At 38.0% G+C, this 15,843-nt stretch overlaps 1 protein-coding gene across 7 annotated transcripts in view; it reads left to right on the plus strand.

The window, feature by feature from the left end:
- Positions 1 to 15,843, plus strand: part of HDAC4 (histone deacetylase 4) — a 147,975-nt gene that overhangs the window by 54,724 nt on the left and 77,408 nt on the right. For all 7 annotated transcript variants that reach the window (XM_067469765.1, XM_067469772.1, XM_060784058.2 and 4 more), the window contains exons 4-5: positions 7,327 to 7,571; positions 9,323 to 9,473. In XM_067469765.1, coding sequence (XP_067325866.1) covers positions 7,327 to 7,571; positions 9,323 to 9,473 — 396 coding nt within the window. The remainder of the gene's footprint in view (positions 1 to 7,326; positions 7,572 to 9,322; positions 9,474 to 15,843) is intronic.

Consider the following 15,843-nt stretch of genomic DNA (forward strand, 5'->3'; position numbering starts at 1 on the left):
TTATTAGATTTTCTTCTAGTCTACTACTCTATTTTTTGCCCAGATAACTCCTCCTTTTGTTTTTTATGTCAGAAGCAACAGTTGTTTATTTATTTGATGATTTTGGTAATGTTAGGTAAAGTAATTTTGCTTTCATTTTAGATATGTTAAATTTTTAATTCAATGTTAGAGCCAACATTACTTTTGTTGCTGCCTTGTTTTTTTAAATGAGCACTTTTATGAATACTTGGGGCTTCTTCCACTGTTTTTAAAAACTCTTTAGACATCTTTAAATGTTTATTAAATTGAGAAATCCCACATATAAGCAACATCATTTTCATGGTGTTGCTTAGTTAATGGGTCTCTTTCTTTAATTTTGATAATAGCCATCATATTCTACACACCGTTCTTATTTCCTTTTGTTCTCCACAATTTAATAATTAGAACATTTTAGTTTAAAAGCTTTGATTTTCTTTTCAGATTTTCTGTAGAATTCTCCATAAGATTGCTTTACTTATATCTTCACAATCTATTAGTTTCTGTGCAATTGAATCTTTTGTATAATCTGTCTTCTGCTTCACAAAGGTGATTGATGTCATTTCTTCTGCCTATGTTTCCCCTCAATTTTACTAATTCACGAATGCATACCTTTATGGATCTTTGTGTATCTGTTAGATTTAATAAATCAGATCTAATAAGTCAAATACAAACTTTCCTTTCTGCAGTTACAAAAATGCTGTCTCAGAAGTAATGCTGTTCTAACTTACTTGTTGGGGAAGAGATGTCTTAGCATAATCTCCCATATTATTTTCGAAAGGTTCTTTTAATCTGCAGGTAAAAGAGAAAATGGCAAAAATTGCTTTCCAGTGGGAGGATAGTATTAGTGTAATACTGATCATATGTAATCTGTATCCTACCCAGTGTTTCTTCCTGCTTCTTCCCATATGTTTTTGAGAGGTGAGGTTGTTTTTTTCCTCTCCATTGTGCTACTAACATAGAATTCAGCTAATCAGTAAAGAGGCGAAAATGTTTAACACCCTCCCCCCAAATTATTTATGTTCTCCCAAAATCCATGGGCATAATCTCATCTATTTTTATAGCTCTTTTCTGATTTTGCATATTATTTTTCAGGTAAAATGTAATGAACCTCTTTGTAATTTTTTTTAGTAAATTTGTTACTCATATAACACTGTGTGCTTGGATAAGAACGTTTCTCTTGGATAATAAAGTCCAGTTCCTCCAACCTGCCTATTTTGTTTCTGGATTTATCTCTTCATTCTGCTTTCCACCCATCCCCTGCTTCAAGAAGTCGCAGGCATCCATGATATTTTAATGACTCATTTTTTTATATACTCATAACTTGTATATTTGACATGTTGTCCTCTCTTTTGACAGTATTGAATTACTGGGTTCTGTTAATTTATAAGAGTCAAAAATAGTTGAATTGCTGTTTTTCCAGGGTGGATTTCACCCTCCCCATCTAGGAAACAGCTCAAGAGGTCATCTGTGAGCTCTACTTCTCCACTATTGTTAGCTAGGCAGGAAGGTCCCTGTGCATTTGTTTGGGGGAGAAAGGGCTTGGGAGTGTGGCTTACTTCTGCTTGACCATCTTGAAAGGGTTGGCTGTTTTTTTAAGTGGTAAAAATATTGCTTCCCAAAACAGTAACATTTTTTTAAAAGTATGTGCATTTATTTGTGTGTGTATGTGGGTGCATAGGCATATGAAATAAGATTCCTAATTTGATACTTTTGAACATAATGCCAAGGAGGTTCGTGAGCATGCATGAAGCGGGGGCACAAAAGATACTTATGTACAGACACACATACACTCGCTTCTTCTCTCAGTTCCATTCAGAGCCCATCATGAACAAACCATAAAGCAGTGTTTTGCTGCCCAGGTTGGCCTAAAACAGTGGTTCTCAACCTGGGGTCCCCAGATGTTTTTGGCATACAACTCCCAGAAATCCCAGCCAGTTTACTAGCTTTTAGGATTTCTGGGAGTTGGAGGCCAAAAACATCTGGGGACCCCAGGTTGAGAATCACTGGCCTAAAGGGTCATCCCTCCCTGGTGGTTTCAAGATCTGGGCCTTTAAGAAGGACGTAGATTTCAAGATCCAGGCTTTTAACAAGGGCCCCAATCATCACACCCTTGTAAAAGTCTTCATTTATTACAGAGTTGAGCATTTTAAAATAAGTTGCAGGGTGCCCTGTACTGTACACTCTCTCCTCCACTCTGTCATATTTCACAACTAGAAATGCCTCTGGTTACTTTGGGATGTATATCATCATCATCATCATCATCATGATTTAATTACTTATTAATCGCCCTCCATCCAAGATGCTCTAGGCGATTTACAAACTAAAATTGTAAAGGATAAAAATACATACATACAGATATTGATAAAATTAACAAAGATCAAAAGCTCTAGTAAAAAGCCAGGTCTTGAAGTGCTAGGGTAAAAGGCCCTAACTCACGCATGGCTCTCATATAGGGCGGCAAGGAATTCCACAAGGCAGGGGCAGAAATAGAAAAAGCTCTGCATCTGGTCCTTTCCAAGTGCACTTCTCTAGGACCCGGTATATAAAGTAAGTCATGTTGGGATGGTCGTTGCGACCTCCGATGATGGGAGAATGAGAGATGGTCCCTAAGATACAATGGACCTTGGCCGTAAAGAATTTTAAAGGTCAGAACTAGCATCTTATATAGACCACGGTACTCAGTTGGAAGCCAATGTAAATGTTGCAGCACTGGTGTTATATGGCATTTCATGGGTGTTCTTGTGAGTAGCCTGGCTGCTGCATTCTGAACAATACGGAGCTTTCGGGTCGTAGACATCGGAAGGCCAACATACAGGGCGTCGCAATAGTCCAGCCTAGATGTGACCGTGGCATGGATGACTGTTGCCAGAGCCTCATCAGATAGGTAGGGTGCATGTGTGTTTGATAAGATCCACAGAGGATTCTAGAGGCATGTAATTGGCAACCAGATTTTCTAGAGTTGCGCACTTCTGGATACAGTGATTCAACTATGGTTTTTTTAAGGGGGTGTTGGTGGCAAAGATGTGTCTTGTTGATCACAGCAGCATTCAGTACCAATAGACTTGATATACTGAGAGGCCCTGTGATCGAGCATCGAAACATCATGGCAGTTCCTTTCCTATCCTAGAGAGTAGCATTTCAGCTTTGACCCAGTGGCACTTTAGTTGAAGGGTTCTGTATGTTTTTTTTTCTTTTCCTCTCTCCACTGGAAACATGAAGTGCAACTATCTGTGAACATGTAAAAAGAGGTAATTAAAGGGTTTGGAGAAAAAAGTGTTGATTGATAGCAAACTCCGTTGTCCTCCCAATCAGGTGAAGCTACATACATATTCTTAACATTGTGTAGTTTGCTAATAGGTCAGATTGTGACTGATGAACTAACTTAAAAAATGAGATCTGGGAAACTGCAATTTATTCTCTGTGTGGAGATGAATTCACATTGAAAGAGCAGGCTTGCAATTTGAGGGTTTCCTTTAACCAGCATTGTCACTAGAAACCCAGATGGGGATAGGGCACATGTGTCAAACTCAAGGCCTGCGTGGCAAATTCTTCCCTCTGTGTCATTTTATGTAGCCCTCCAGGTGTTGGACTTCCTTACTTATTTATTTTGTATCAAAAACATTGCATAAAAATAGAAGGCGCACAAGTGGCTAAATATTTTTTGTCTAAAAATGGGCAACAGTGACAACATTGGCTGCAGCTTTAAATAATTTTTCATCTGTATATGAGGTGTTGGACTACAACTCCTGCATTCCTCATCATTAGACATCATGACTAGAGCTGATGGGAGTTGGATGCAGCAACATCTGGAAGGTTGCAGTTCCATTCAGTCAGGATAGTTGGATTTAAATTTAGATACAAGGCTTGAGGATATGATGCCAGACTTTAAAATATCCTTTAGTTTTTCCCCAACCTCCGAGCCACAAGTGCTATTGGATTGCAATTCCCATTATCCATAGTCTGCATGGTGGATAATCAGAAGTGATGTGAGTTGTCGTTTAATAACATCTGATGACCAAAACTGGGTAAAACCCAAAGAGCACTGACTTCTCTGTAAAATATATAATTGGCCCTCTGTATTTACGGATTCTTTGTCCATGGATTCAACGACCCTTTGAAGGCAACCATCAGGCTGATGTGGCCTTCAGTGAAAATGAGTTTGACACCCCTGGCGTGGGGTATCTTCTTCCAGCTTCAGTCGATCTGCAGACATAACAGGGATAGCTTAGTGATAGCAAAGCAACAGTGATCCTTGACCAGACTGATAGAGGGGTGCACAAATTTGGGTCCATGCGAAGGCCCTTGCTCATTTTTTATGTTTCAATCACTTGCTGTTCGCAGAGCTCATTTCATCATGAGTTTATGAGCTAGGGAATTTTTTTAATTGTAGAGTACTTCAAACTACTCAGAGATGGGAGAAATGAAAGATTTTCCCATTGTCCAGTGATTCTGATATTGAAATATTGCCTCTAGAAATTACAGAGAAACTATAATCTTAGTGAAGATTGTACATCATGGTTTTCCCATCACATGTAGGAATGAAAAATGCAGTCTCAGTGGATAGATATGGCAGGTATTTACCTACTGCAGACATCATGGTAGAGATAAGTAAGGGAGGTTTACTGAGATGTGTATATATGTGAGGCAGTCTTATGAGTAAGCATGTTTGTATATGGAAAATATGTGCACCTATCTGTATGTTGTAGCTATTATTATTATTATTATTATTATTATTATTATTGTGTTTATGGTTATACCCTGCTTTCTCTCTTCACAAAGAGACTCAAAGCAGCTATGTTGTCGTGTGCCCCTATTTCACCCAGCCAACTCTGTGTGTAACCCTCTGGGCTGAATAAATGTTACTACTATAATAGGTTACTATTATGTGTTACATCTGTGGATGCACTTGAAGACAATTTGGAAACTTAATTAAGTGTAGAGTTCAGCCAGTAGAATACACTTCAGTTAGGAGCCATATTATAACAATTATGTCTTCTTCTGTTCTTCTGAGCCTAATTCAAAATCTTGATTATTACTTAAAGGAGTATCTATTACCATGCCAACTTGCCTATGTGTTGTGTCCCTTCTTCTAAGTAGAAGTGCATTATGTATATACAAATGCAGTGTCTTTCTTTGCTGGTTTGTGACTCTGAAATATGGTTCCTGAGAGAATTAAACCATCTTTCTCAGAACCAGGCTAAGACATATTTGTTTGTCTACAATTTTTACTGATTATTTTGCCTCTGATTTCTTTATAACCAGTTATATTTCTGTAATATTATATTATTGAACACTGTTCCAATAGTATTTAATATTTTTAAATAAAATTGTATTGTTATTCGTTTAGATGAAAGATACCTTATATTTAATAATGAGGATAATGATGTCTTTAAGATTTCTAGTAATTGAAAAATATAAAACTGTATAAATTTAAAATAATAGGTTATAAGAAAGTGGCATATTCTTCTCTAACAGAATTTAGAAAGTCTTTGAAAATCTGTAGTATTGTGTGTGTAATGTGTTTTATGATGCTTGAAAAGATTGAACCAAGAATACATCCTATTCATAATTTAGATCTAATTTGTGCCTTTGGCATTTATCATTAAAACTCTGAATATAGTCTTTGTATTTTTTTGTCGACGTCATGAATCTGATCATACTAATACGTTGTGAAGACTTAGCTGTTAAAACCAATTTTCTAGTTCACGATGAAATATTCATGACAATACAGGCTTTTTCTGTTTGGTTGACATGTTCATTAAGTAGAGAAGGTTTTATTGTTTCCCAAAGAGAACTGTGGGTCAGATGCACTCATTGCTTCTGTTTGGAACTCATGGCATGTCTGATAATTTTTTTGTGACTAAAATATTATGAGTCATGTTTGACGCACCAGTCTGTGAATACAATGAATGGGAATGATGTTGATGATCTTTGCAGCTGGCATACTTGTCTCGTACTACAGCCACATGAGGTAGATTTTGTTTCCAACAAATAGGAAAAATATGCAGGTTTTCCTTAGAAGTAGCTCTTCTACAATGTAATAAAAAACTAGTTTTGTCAGACATACTTGGGAAGCAAGATAGAAAAGAAATATAATGAAGTATGTTGTTTATATTTAATGTAAGTTGAATATTTAATGTAAAATTTAGAGTTGACTGCACATTTATTTTACAAATTAGTTGCCAAGTGGGGTATTTGAAGGGCAGGGGAAAACCATATTCAAGGAAGTTTCCTGGCATCTGCATCCCGTAACATAAAGAAAGGTGGTCATATGTGAGTTCCACTTGAAATTAGTAGCCAGAAGATCCTGGGGTACAAAGTACTTAATAATTTTATCATGATGAATGTCATAGGGACATGTAAGTTTAATGAATACTACTGATGAGAGCCACTATTGTTGTAAAGTTTGGTTGCAGACTGTTCTATGTGAGTAAAGTTAAATTTTACTATTTTGAAAGGGGTTTTGTTTTCTGGAAGGCACCATAAATACAGTTTGCCATTGACTTCAGCCCTTTTGGATTTTTTTTGGTAGAGAGAATAAGTTGAGACAAGAATCTTAGGCTACAGTTGACTCTGAGCAGCCTCTAGCATCTTCTATAGGGGTTTCTGAGAAAGTATGTGGGTAGTTTGATACCCCCTTAAACCATAGGATTTAACTACACTTCACATCTCTGGAGCCCTCAGTGGCGCAGTGGGTTAAACCCTTGTGCCAGCAGGACTGCTGACTGAAGGGTTGGTGGTTCAAATCTAGGGAGCGGGGTGAGCTACTGTCTGTGAGCTCTAGTTTCCCATGTGGGGACATGAGAGAAGCCCCTCACAGGATGATAAAACATCTGGGCATCCCCTGGGCAACATCCTTACAGACGGCCAATTCTCTCACAGCAGAAGCGACATGCAAGTTTTGTGTCAAGTTGCTCCTGACATACACGCACACACAAACTTCACAACTGTACCACTTAAAACTGCTCTTTACTATGTTTTGTTTAGTTGTTTTGAATCAGAGTTTTTGATGTTGCTGCTCCATTCTGTTATGAATCCATTCTTTCTGTTCGTGTAGTAATCCATTGTGAGATGAGGAACTGGAAGATGTATAATTTTTAGTCCTGAGTGTATGTGAAGGTTGCTAAATATAAAATGTATGTGGTTCTGTGTATATTTAGAAAGATGAACCTTAGTTCTTAAGTGTTTCATGCTGTAAAAGTGCCACAATTTCTGACTACAAACTCCTTGAATATGGGGGGAGCATCCTTGCTTATCAAGTTATCAGTTTTGCTTACCCTGCTGGCCATTTTCTTTTGTGTGTTGCAGTTGATGTGACCACAACACTTCCCCTGCAAGTTGCTCCACCTGTAGTTCCTATGGATCTCCGCCTGGACCATCAGTTCTCCATCCCGGTGGCCGAGCCTACGTTACGTGAACAGCAGCTCCAGCAGGAGCTTCTGGCCCTCAAGCAGAAACAGCAGATCCAGAGACAAATTCTCATAGCAGAATTCCAGAGACAGCATGAACAGCTCTCTCGTCAACATGAAGCGCAGTTGCATGAACATATAAAGGTGAGAGATGCAAATTAGATTTGATTGCTTTCCGTTTTGGAGCAGAGTCCTGAATCAAACTGCTTGTTGTAGCTACTAAGACCCACCAAGTCAGTTACTGAATTGTAAACCAGCATGCATGTAATTGAGTGGGTCTACTCTAGTTGGCAATAACAGTTACATTTAAGCCAACATCTCTGGTTATAACAGACATAGGTTAAATAATTTATAGTTTGTTTAACTTTAGACTGCCTGGCAAGAAATTTTTTTATGTGTATATGACTATGTGTTTATGTATCTATGAACATTTTCTTCCTATTATTTAGTTTGGTGTGTACATGTTTTAATGTACCATTAATATCCTGTACATCATGTGTCAGAACACCAATAAAACTGGAATCTCTGATCCTTCACCCTGTGAGCTTATTTTTTATATCTGGTTTTGTTGTTAAAACATTTTTGAGAATTCTTGGACTGGTGCCAAGGCTTATTGTGTAGCACTGCTATCCCCTTACTCATTGGTTGCTATGGCTGCTTGAGTCAGTCTCCAAACATTTATTGTGTTCATTTCTCAAAAGGTTATTCCAAGATAGTCAGATGTTCATGTTTGATTTACTTCACCTTCAGCCAACCCATCATTGAGCAAATGCTCTGAGAGGAATATAGTAAAGTATGATCTCAACGAGTATTGCCTTTCACAGTGCATGTTTATTGAGCCTCAGCAACTGAGTATTCCAAAGTCAGCAGTATTGCTTGTTAGGTTTTTCAACAGAAAAGATAGTAGGACTCAAGCTACTCAGTAATCCCATTATCTCTTGGGAAAGTCCTTTGCATGATCATAATAAAAGATTCATGGTGATAAGGGCATTATTTAATACAGTACATATGTATATTTAAGAAAATAAATAAAAGCAATGAGAAGTTACAGTTAAAATTAAGTTCTCAAATACGCAAGAGTATCAGTCCCTCTAGATAAGAGGTAGGCAGAATGCAGCATATGCAACCCTTAATGGCTCCCACAGTTTCCTAAAGCAATGCTACTCCAATTAGTTTATGAGCTATTGGATGCCAGTCTATAACAAATTTCCAGGAAATAAAAAAAAAACAGTTGTTATCAGTGGAGAGAAATATGGATGCAATGAGAAAATTTTCCTGGTGTTTGAAATATGAGGGCAATGAGAAAATTCTGCTGGTGCTTCACACCATATAATCTAAGAAGCACTGTCCTAGACCATTCTTTTTCTGTTCCTTAAGTATGCATGAATTGCTTCTTCTGGAAGCTTCCGGGAGTGGCAATTCAATAGGTCACCTTTCAGTAGGTTAATTTCCTCCATTCACTTTGATTTTTTAAAAATCAGAAGTGGATGTCCATCAGCATCTGTTTTAGCTATATATTTTTAAAAAAAACAATCATAGTAAGTTTCATAATTTTTCATTAAGTCCAAGGGCAGAAAATTGGCCTCCAGATCTTACTCCTGCCTTATATTTATATTGTTCTGAAGCAGGTTAAAATTTCCTTTAATCCAAGTAATTCAATAACCATTTGTTTTGTAAACACTTCTGTTTTAAAAACTTCCAGGTTAGTGTACAGGACTGTGTTGTGAAAATATTTGTTCATTGTACTTCAAGAAACATCTTAACTCTTGATCAGAAAAGAGTTATTTTGGTTGTGCCACTTCCTCTCTTCATTTCATAGGAATTTTAGAGAAACCTTCAAAGAAAGATTTTAAGAACTTTGTTCTGACATTCCCCCTTCCTTCCTGCCCCTACAGCAACAACAGGAGATTCTTGCAATGAAACATCAGCAAGAACTCTTGGAGCACCAGAGAAAACTAGAACAGCATCGGCAGGAACAAGAGTTAGAAAAACAGCACCGAGAGCAGAAACTGCAGCAGCTTAAAAATAAAGAGAAAGGGAAAGAAAGTAAGTATTAGCAAGGTGGATGATGTCCATGACCTATATTTTGCGTGAGTAGCCTTTATCTGTAATTGTTACACTAAGAAATATTTCTTCAATGACAGATTCATGCTCTCTTAATGTTGACTGCTACCGTGCCTACCCTGCTACAATCTTAATGTTCACTTCTACTATACCTATCTTAAAGGGAGTAATTTAAAGGAGAGAAATATGTATATATTAAAAAATATAAGTTTATGCTGTGAAGCCAGAATGTTTCTCCACTCCATGAGTGTGCCTCCACTCCATGAGTATTTTTATTTCACCTTTCTCCTGATGTAGGGATGCAAGGTGGCATCATACAAATTAAAAACATAGTAAATGCAGTCAAATATGGGGGGGGGGGATATATATATATATATATATATATATATATATATATATATATATATGTGTGTGTGTGTGTTTTGTGTCATGAATAGAGATGGGAAGGCCTGAAAAATCCTGGAAAACTTGGGGGGGGGGGGAGGGGAGGGAACAGGTTTTTTTTTCCAAAAGCCATTTTTCCCGGAAAAATTAAGAAGTGTGTAGAATATGTTTTTCTAAAAAATATATCTATGACAAGATATTCCAACTATACAACATGGAAACTTTAATGAACGATTCATGCTACCTTTTGGTTATACACCCCCCCCCCCCTTTTCTGGAAAAAATGCTTTGGGGAAAAAATGGGGGGAAATGTTTTTTCCTCCCTTTTTTCCATTTTTCTACATTTTTACACTTCTAGTCATAAAGCATAAAAATTAAAATACAATTGAAATACAGTTAAAAAAAATGAAAGCCCCCATCACCCCCAGCAACTACTCCTCATCATTCCCAAAATTCCTGATGGCAGAAGTATATTTTCACCTGGCTGTGAAAGGTAAGCAGGGATGGAGCCATCTTGATTTCTCTTGGGAAGGAGTTCCAAAGCCTCTAAGCAGCTGCCAAAAAGACCTTCTGCCTCATTCTCACCAAATGCACTTGAGAGTGAGGTGGAATAGAGAGAAGGCCCTTCCTCAGATGATTGTAGAGTTTCTTCAAATTACCTGGACCTAAATGACTTTAAGATATAATTAAGATTGAGGGATTTGTGCTTTGCTGAAAATACTCAGTCTTCAAAATGGAGCAACCTGTATATTTGCAAATAAGGTTGAATGGCTGAAGGTAACGGAATCTGAAGAGATCTCTGTTGCGGTAGTACCTACTGATTGTGCTCCAATGCATGCATGCATTCTAAGAATGCCAGTGAGCAAAAGGAGCCCTATTAAATCCTTTAGCAATCCTTTAGTGGTGAGTTCTTCTTAATTATGGTTATGTATGTTCTTAATTATGGTCATGTTACTGTTAACTTGATACTTGTATGCTGCAGCTTTGTGTGTGTGTATTTAATTTGACGTGAATTTACAACACCTGTCACATTGTCCATTTAGAAAACAACTCTGAAATGGACATTGCCTGTACAGTATTTTCCGTTGACTTTATTGCCTTGCCTACAGTCCATATAAAATTGAAAATTGAAAATTCTAGCCAACACATCATTTTAAACAGGATTCAGTGACATCAAGAATTTGGGATGAACTAGGTGTTTTCACCTAGGTACTGTTTCGCTGGTTATGACATGGGCCCCCCATGTCATAAATTAGGGTTGTTTCCATGACGGGACATGGGTGGGGAGAATAACAGGAAAACAGAGGGGGGGGGTGTTACTCCTTCAGCCCACCCTCCACCCCCATAAAATGGACTATCCTACTCTCTCTCGCTCCCCCTTGTGGCCTCAGTACAGATCATGAAACAGTGCCTCCATCTCAATTGTGTGCTGGTTTATATGTTATCTTTGAGTCTGTTTTCATTGAGTTGCTCTAGCAGTACATTACTAATGTGTAGCAGCAGTATGCCAGATAGAAACGTTGAATCGACCTGGAAAGTATCCACAAGGTGTTTGTTTTATTTCTTGAATAACTTTTTAAAAAGCAAGTCAAGGTATCTTAACACAGAGAAACATCAGAGACAAAAACCATAAACTTTATGCATAGAATAAAATCATAGAGTTGGAGGAGACCCCATGGGCCATCTAGTCCAATCCCCTCCTAGCAGAAATGCACCCTTGACAGATGGCTATCCAGCCTCTGTTTAAAAGAGTCCAAGGAAGGAGCTTCCAGGCACAATATAAAATTATAGATGTAAAGAAGAAGAAATAATAAGGAAAAATCAGTTGGCCTAAAGGGCAGTATTAGAAATTGATTGGTTCTTCTTCTGGGTTTCTGTGAATCACACGCATGGATTTGTGTGCAGTACCCTCATCTGGAGCACCCTTGATCTGAGTTGCTTTTTGGCAGGCTCCTTGCCCCCTTTTGCTTGTGCACTTGCTCCAGCATGTTTTTTGTCAGCTCTTTACACCTGCTGTCTGACCAGCAACATTTAGGACAATCTCTGTTGCCTTAATTTCTTTTTTAAAGCCAAGTAGCTATTTTCTTTTAACTTTTTGCGAACACTAGGTCTCATCTTTTTCTAATCTAGTGTATTATGCTTTCTATGGGTATCTCATATAGGGCCAAAATTCTCCAATTAGATTGTCATTCTGAATGCTTGTCATGTCCCATTGCGGGGCTTTGAATTCCACCCTCATTGACTTGCAGAGGATTTTAAGCTATGTCTAAAAAGCAATATTTTCTACTTGAAGTAATATGTCTGGAAATCAGCAATTAAATTGGCTGATTCTGTTGAGGAGATCAAGTCTTTTGGTTCTGCCTCAAGAGCCTTGAGAAGATTCTTTCACTGTCGAAAAAACTGCAAAGTTACCAGAGGAATCTTAAACTTCTGCACTCTCATACATTGGAAGCTATGTCATCAAGATGAATTTCTTTGGTATAGGGTTTAATTCAAATCTTCCCATGGTACTAATAGCATCTACTGTTCTAGTAGCAGCATCTGTTTGACAGCCTTCTGGTTTAGTATCGCGACTACAATGCATTCAACCTCTGGGTCAGCCAAGCTCTCATGGCTGACTCATCTCCTTAATGTACCTGACCTTGATTTTACCTACTCTGGGGAGTATTACTGCTAGGAAACATGTTTTTAAAAGTCACAATTCACCTGATTTTAGTGCATCACAGTCTCTCACTTGTGAACATCCATTGAATACTACATCTGGATGGTCAGTGCTGTCCATGATTTTGATCTCTTTGTTACTGTACTCTCTTGAGACTGCCTGTTCCTATTATGGAAAGACTGAAGGCTTGTGTTGACCACAGGTTTGCAGAGAAGATATATTAGATTGTTTGCAGAAAGGGAAACATGACCTCATTGTCTGTTCTAATTTTTGATGTCAGTATTTTTAGTAGTAGCAACTATTCTTACATCTGTACTTTTTTATATGATATTATCTAGCTTACCAGTAAACTAGTGTCACAAATCCAGTTGATCTGTTAATGACATGTCCAATCTCTTTGTGATCGGCCACGCAACACGACTCAGTGAGAAACTCCTCTGGCTGCCGCAATGCCATGCAAGTTGGGAAAAGGTCAAGGAATTGAGATTATGGGTATGACACATTACACATCTCCAGATTCACTGTCACACCTGACATCTTCTGCAGATTTATTTATTTATTTATTTATTTATTTATGGCATTTATATGCCGCCCTTCTCACCCCGAAGGGGACTCAGAGCGGCTTACAAGGTATATATACATACAATATATTATTAACATAGTATAATATCAGTTTGAAATATTGCTATATTGCACTATATCAATTATACTGTAATATTATTAGTAATATTACATGTAATATAAATATATAATTATAATATCATATTATTATTACTAGTATTATATTGCATTACATTACAATATTATAAATATTATATGTCTATACAATATATTATATATTATATTATAACATATTATTAGAATAGCACAGGAGACAAGGTGGAACTGTCCCCTGGCCCCTCTTTCTTCGCTCTGGCCCAGAGCGGCAGTTGGTTCTGGGGGGAGGGGCCCCCAACGGATGGCAAATGCAGGAGACAAGATGGTGCTGTCCCCTGGCCTCCCCTCTCTTCGCTCTGACCCAGAGCGGCAGTTGGTGCTGGGGGGAGGGGCCCCCAACGGGTGGCAAATGCAGGACCTTTTTGTCACCAGCAGAAGATATTTGGCGGCAAAAAAAGCCAATGGGATTTTGGCCTGCATTAATAGGAGCATAGTGTCTAGGTCCAGGGAAGTAATGCTACCCCTCTATTCTGCTTTGGTTAGACCACACCTGGAATATTGTGTCCAATTCTGGGCGCCACAATTCAAGAGAGATAATTGACAAGCTGGAATGTGTCCAGAGGAGGGCGACTAAAATGATCAAGGGTCTGGAGAACAAGCCCTATGAGGAGCGGCTTAAGGAGCTGGGCATGTTTAGCCTGAAGAAGAGAAGGCTGAGATATGATAGCCATGTATAGATATGTGAGAGGAAGCCACAGGGAGGAGCTAGCAAGCTTGTTTTCTGCTTCCTTGGAGACTAGGACGCGGAACAATGGCTTCAAACTACAAGAAAGGAGATTCCATCTGAACATGAGGAAGAACTTCCTGACTGTGAGAGCCGTTCAGCAGTGGAACTCTCTGCCCCAGAGTGTGGTGGAGGCTCCTTCTTTGGAAGCTTTTAAACAGAGGCTGGATGGCCATCTGTCAGGGGTGATTTGAATGCAATATTCCTGCTTCTTGGCAGGGGGTTGGACTGGATGGCCCAAGAGGTCTCTTCCAACTCTTTGATTCTATGATTCTATGTAGAATGTATTTGGACTCCAATGCCATGCAGTTTGTTGTTAACCAAATTCATCAAGAGATTGTGCATAAAGTCTTCATCAATGTGTCCCACATTTCACAGAATAAAATACTTTTATTGAATATAAAAAATGATGCTTATGTTTTTTCACAATCCATCTCTGAATTCTAGCATTAGGGGTGTCCATTAGATGTTACAAGAGTTCATTTAATTAGTATGTAAATAATAACACTACTGACTTTTTAGAGTTTACAAGACTCTGTCTTTGTTATGCTGGCCCTAAAAAGTGGCAGTGACTTTGACTTTCATTTACCATTATGGGCTGGATATCTTGGTCAGAGCAGATGTAGATTTTTATAAAATGGTGCCTCCTTTCAGCATTGACGTGATATCTTACACTTCTGATAATCCAAATAGCTAATCACCCTTTTGTGTGATTCACATATACAAAGAAGTAGTACAGGTTACTCACCCGTGACTATCAGTCTTCAAATGATTATCTGAGAATTCACATAGACCAAACTTTTCACTATTTCTCTTGCCTATTTTTGTTTTGCATTAGACTGGAAACCGAGGAGAATAGCTAAGTGCTCTGGAGTATGCATGTAGGAGTGATATATTAGAAGAGTGGGTGTGGTGGCCTGTAAAAATGCTATACTATTCTAAGATGTTATGAATGGGACTATAGCACAGACAGAAACTCACTTGTGTGAATTCATAACCCGAAGAGACATTTTTACAAGGAAGCAACCTGTCCTTATGGCCCATCAAATTCCTAGGAACAGAGTAACTTTTCAACCTGTACAACCTAAAAAATATGCAAGATGATATTTAGCTAATGCAACATTGCTTATCAGGGATGCTATTATATTTATTCCTCTGCTACACTAATGTGAAAGCAAACACTTATAGGAATCTGGTAGAAGGTGCAGAATTGCACACATAATATGCCAAAGAAAATGCAAAACTGGCTCTACAAAGCTTGATATAGACAAAAATTAAGTTTAGGGCATAGTTAGGGAAGTGGCAAATTCCTTGTCTCTTTTAGTATCATTGAATCATTCTCAAAAATGCAAACACTTACAAGTACAATGTATACTTAGAAGTCTTCTCCATATGTTCAGTGTAGCTTACTCACACATACTTGTGGATAGAATAGATTGCATGCAGCCTTTGTTTTGCAGGGGAGGACTGAACTACAGTAGCTGTCTTAATAATTGTTTTGTGTGTGCTTGATTATTTACTGCACTTCTGATTGATAATATCTGAGACAATTAAATATATAGGAGACTTGGTGGTCCACTGTGCCTGATGTTTTCAAGAGGGGAAGGAGCTTGCCTTTTTAAACTTTGTCTTGAGGAGGCTTGAGCTCCCTGTGCCCCTCCACTCATTCCAGGATCCAAGCTTGATTTAGAATGTCCTTTTTTTTTTAATGAGGACTTAATTTGGTATTGAAATTATATTATTGCTGTCTGATGCTAGTTCCACTGTCATACAGCTCTTGTCACTATGGTGATCTTGTGAGCAATATATATTTGTAATTTAAGGCTGTTGCTTTCTTAGCCTTCTATATTGCAACCATTCAGATA

Source organism: Anolis sagrei, chromosome 1 (genome assembly GCF_037176765.1).
Source record: "Anolis sagrei isolate rAnoSag1 chromosome 1, rAnoSag1.mat, whole genome shotgun sequence".
Taxonomy (NCBI): domain Eukaryota; kingdom Metazoa; phylum Chordata; class Lepidosauria; order Squamata; family Dactyloidae; genus Anolis; species Anolis sagrei.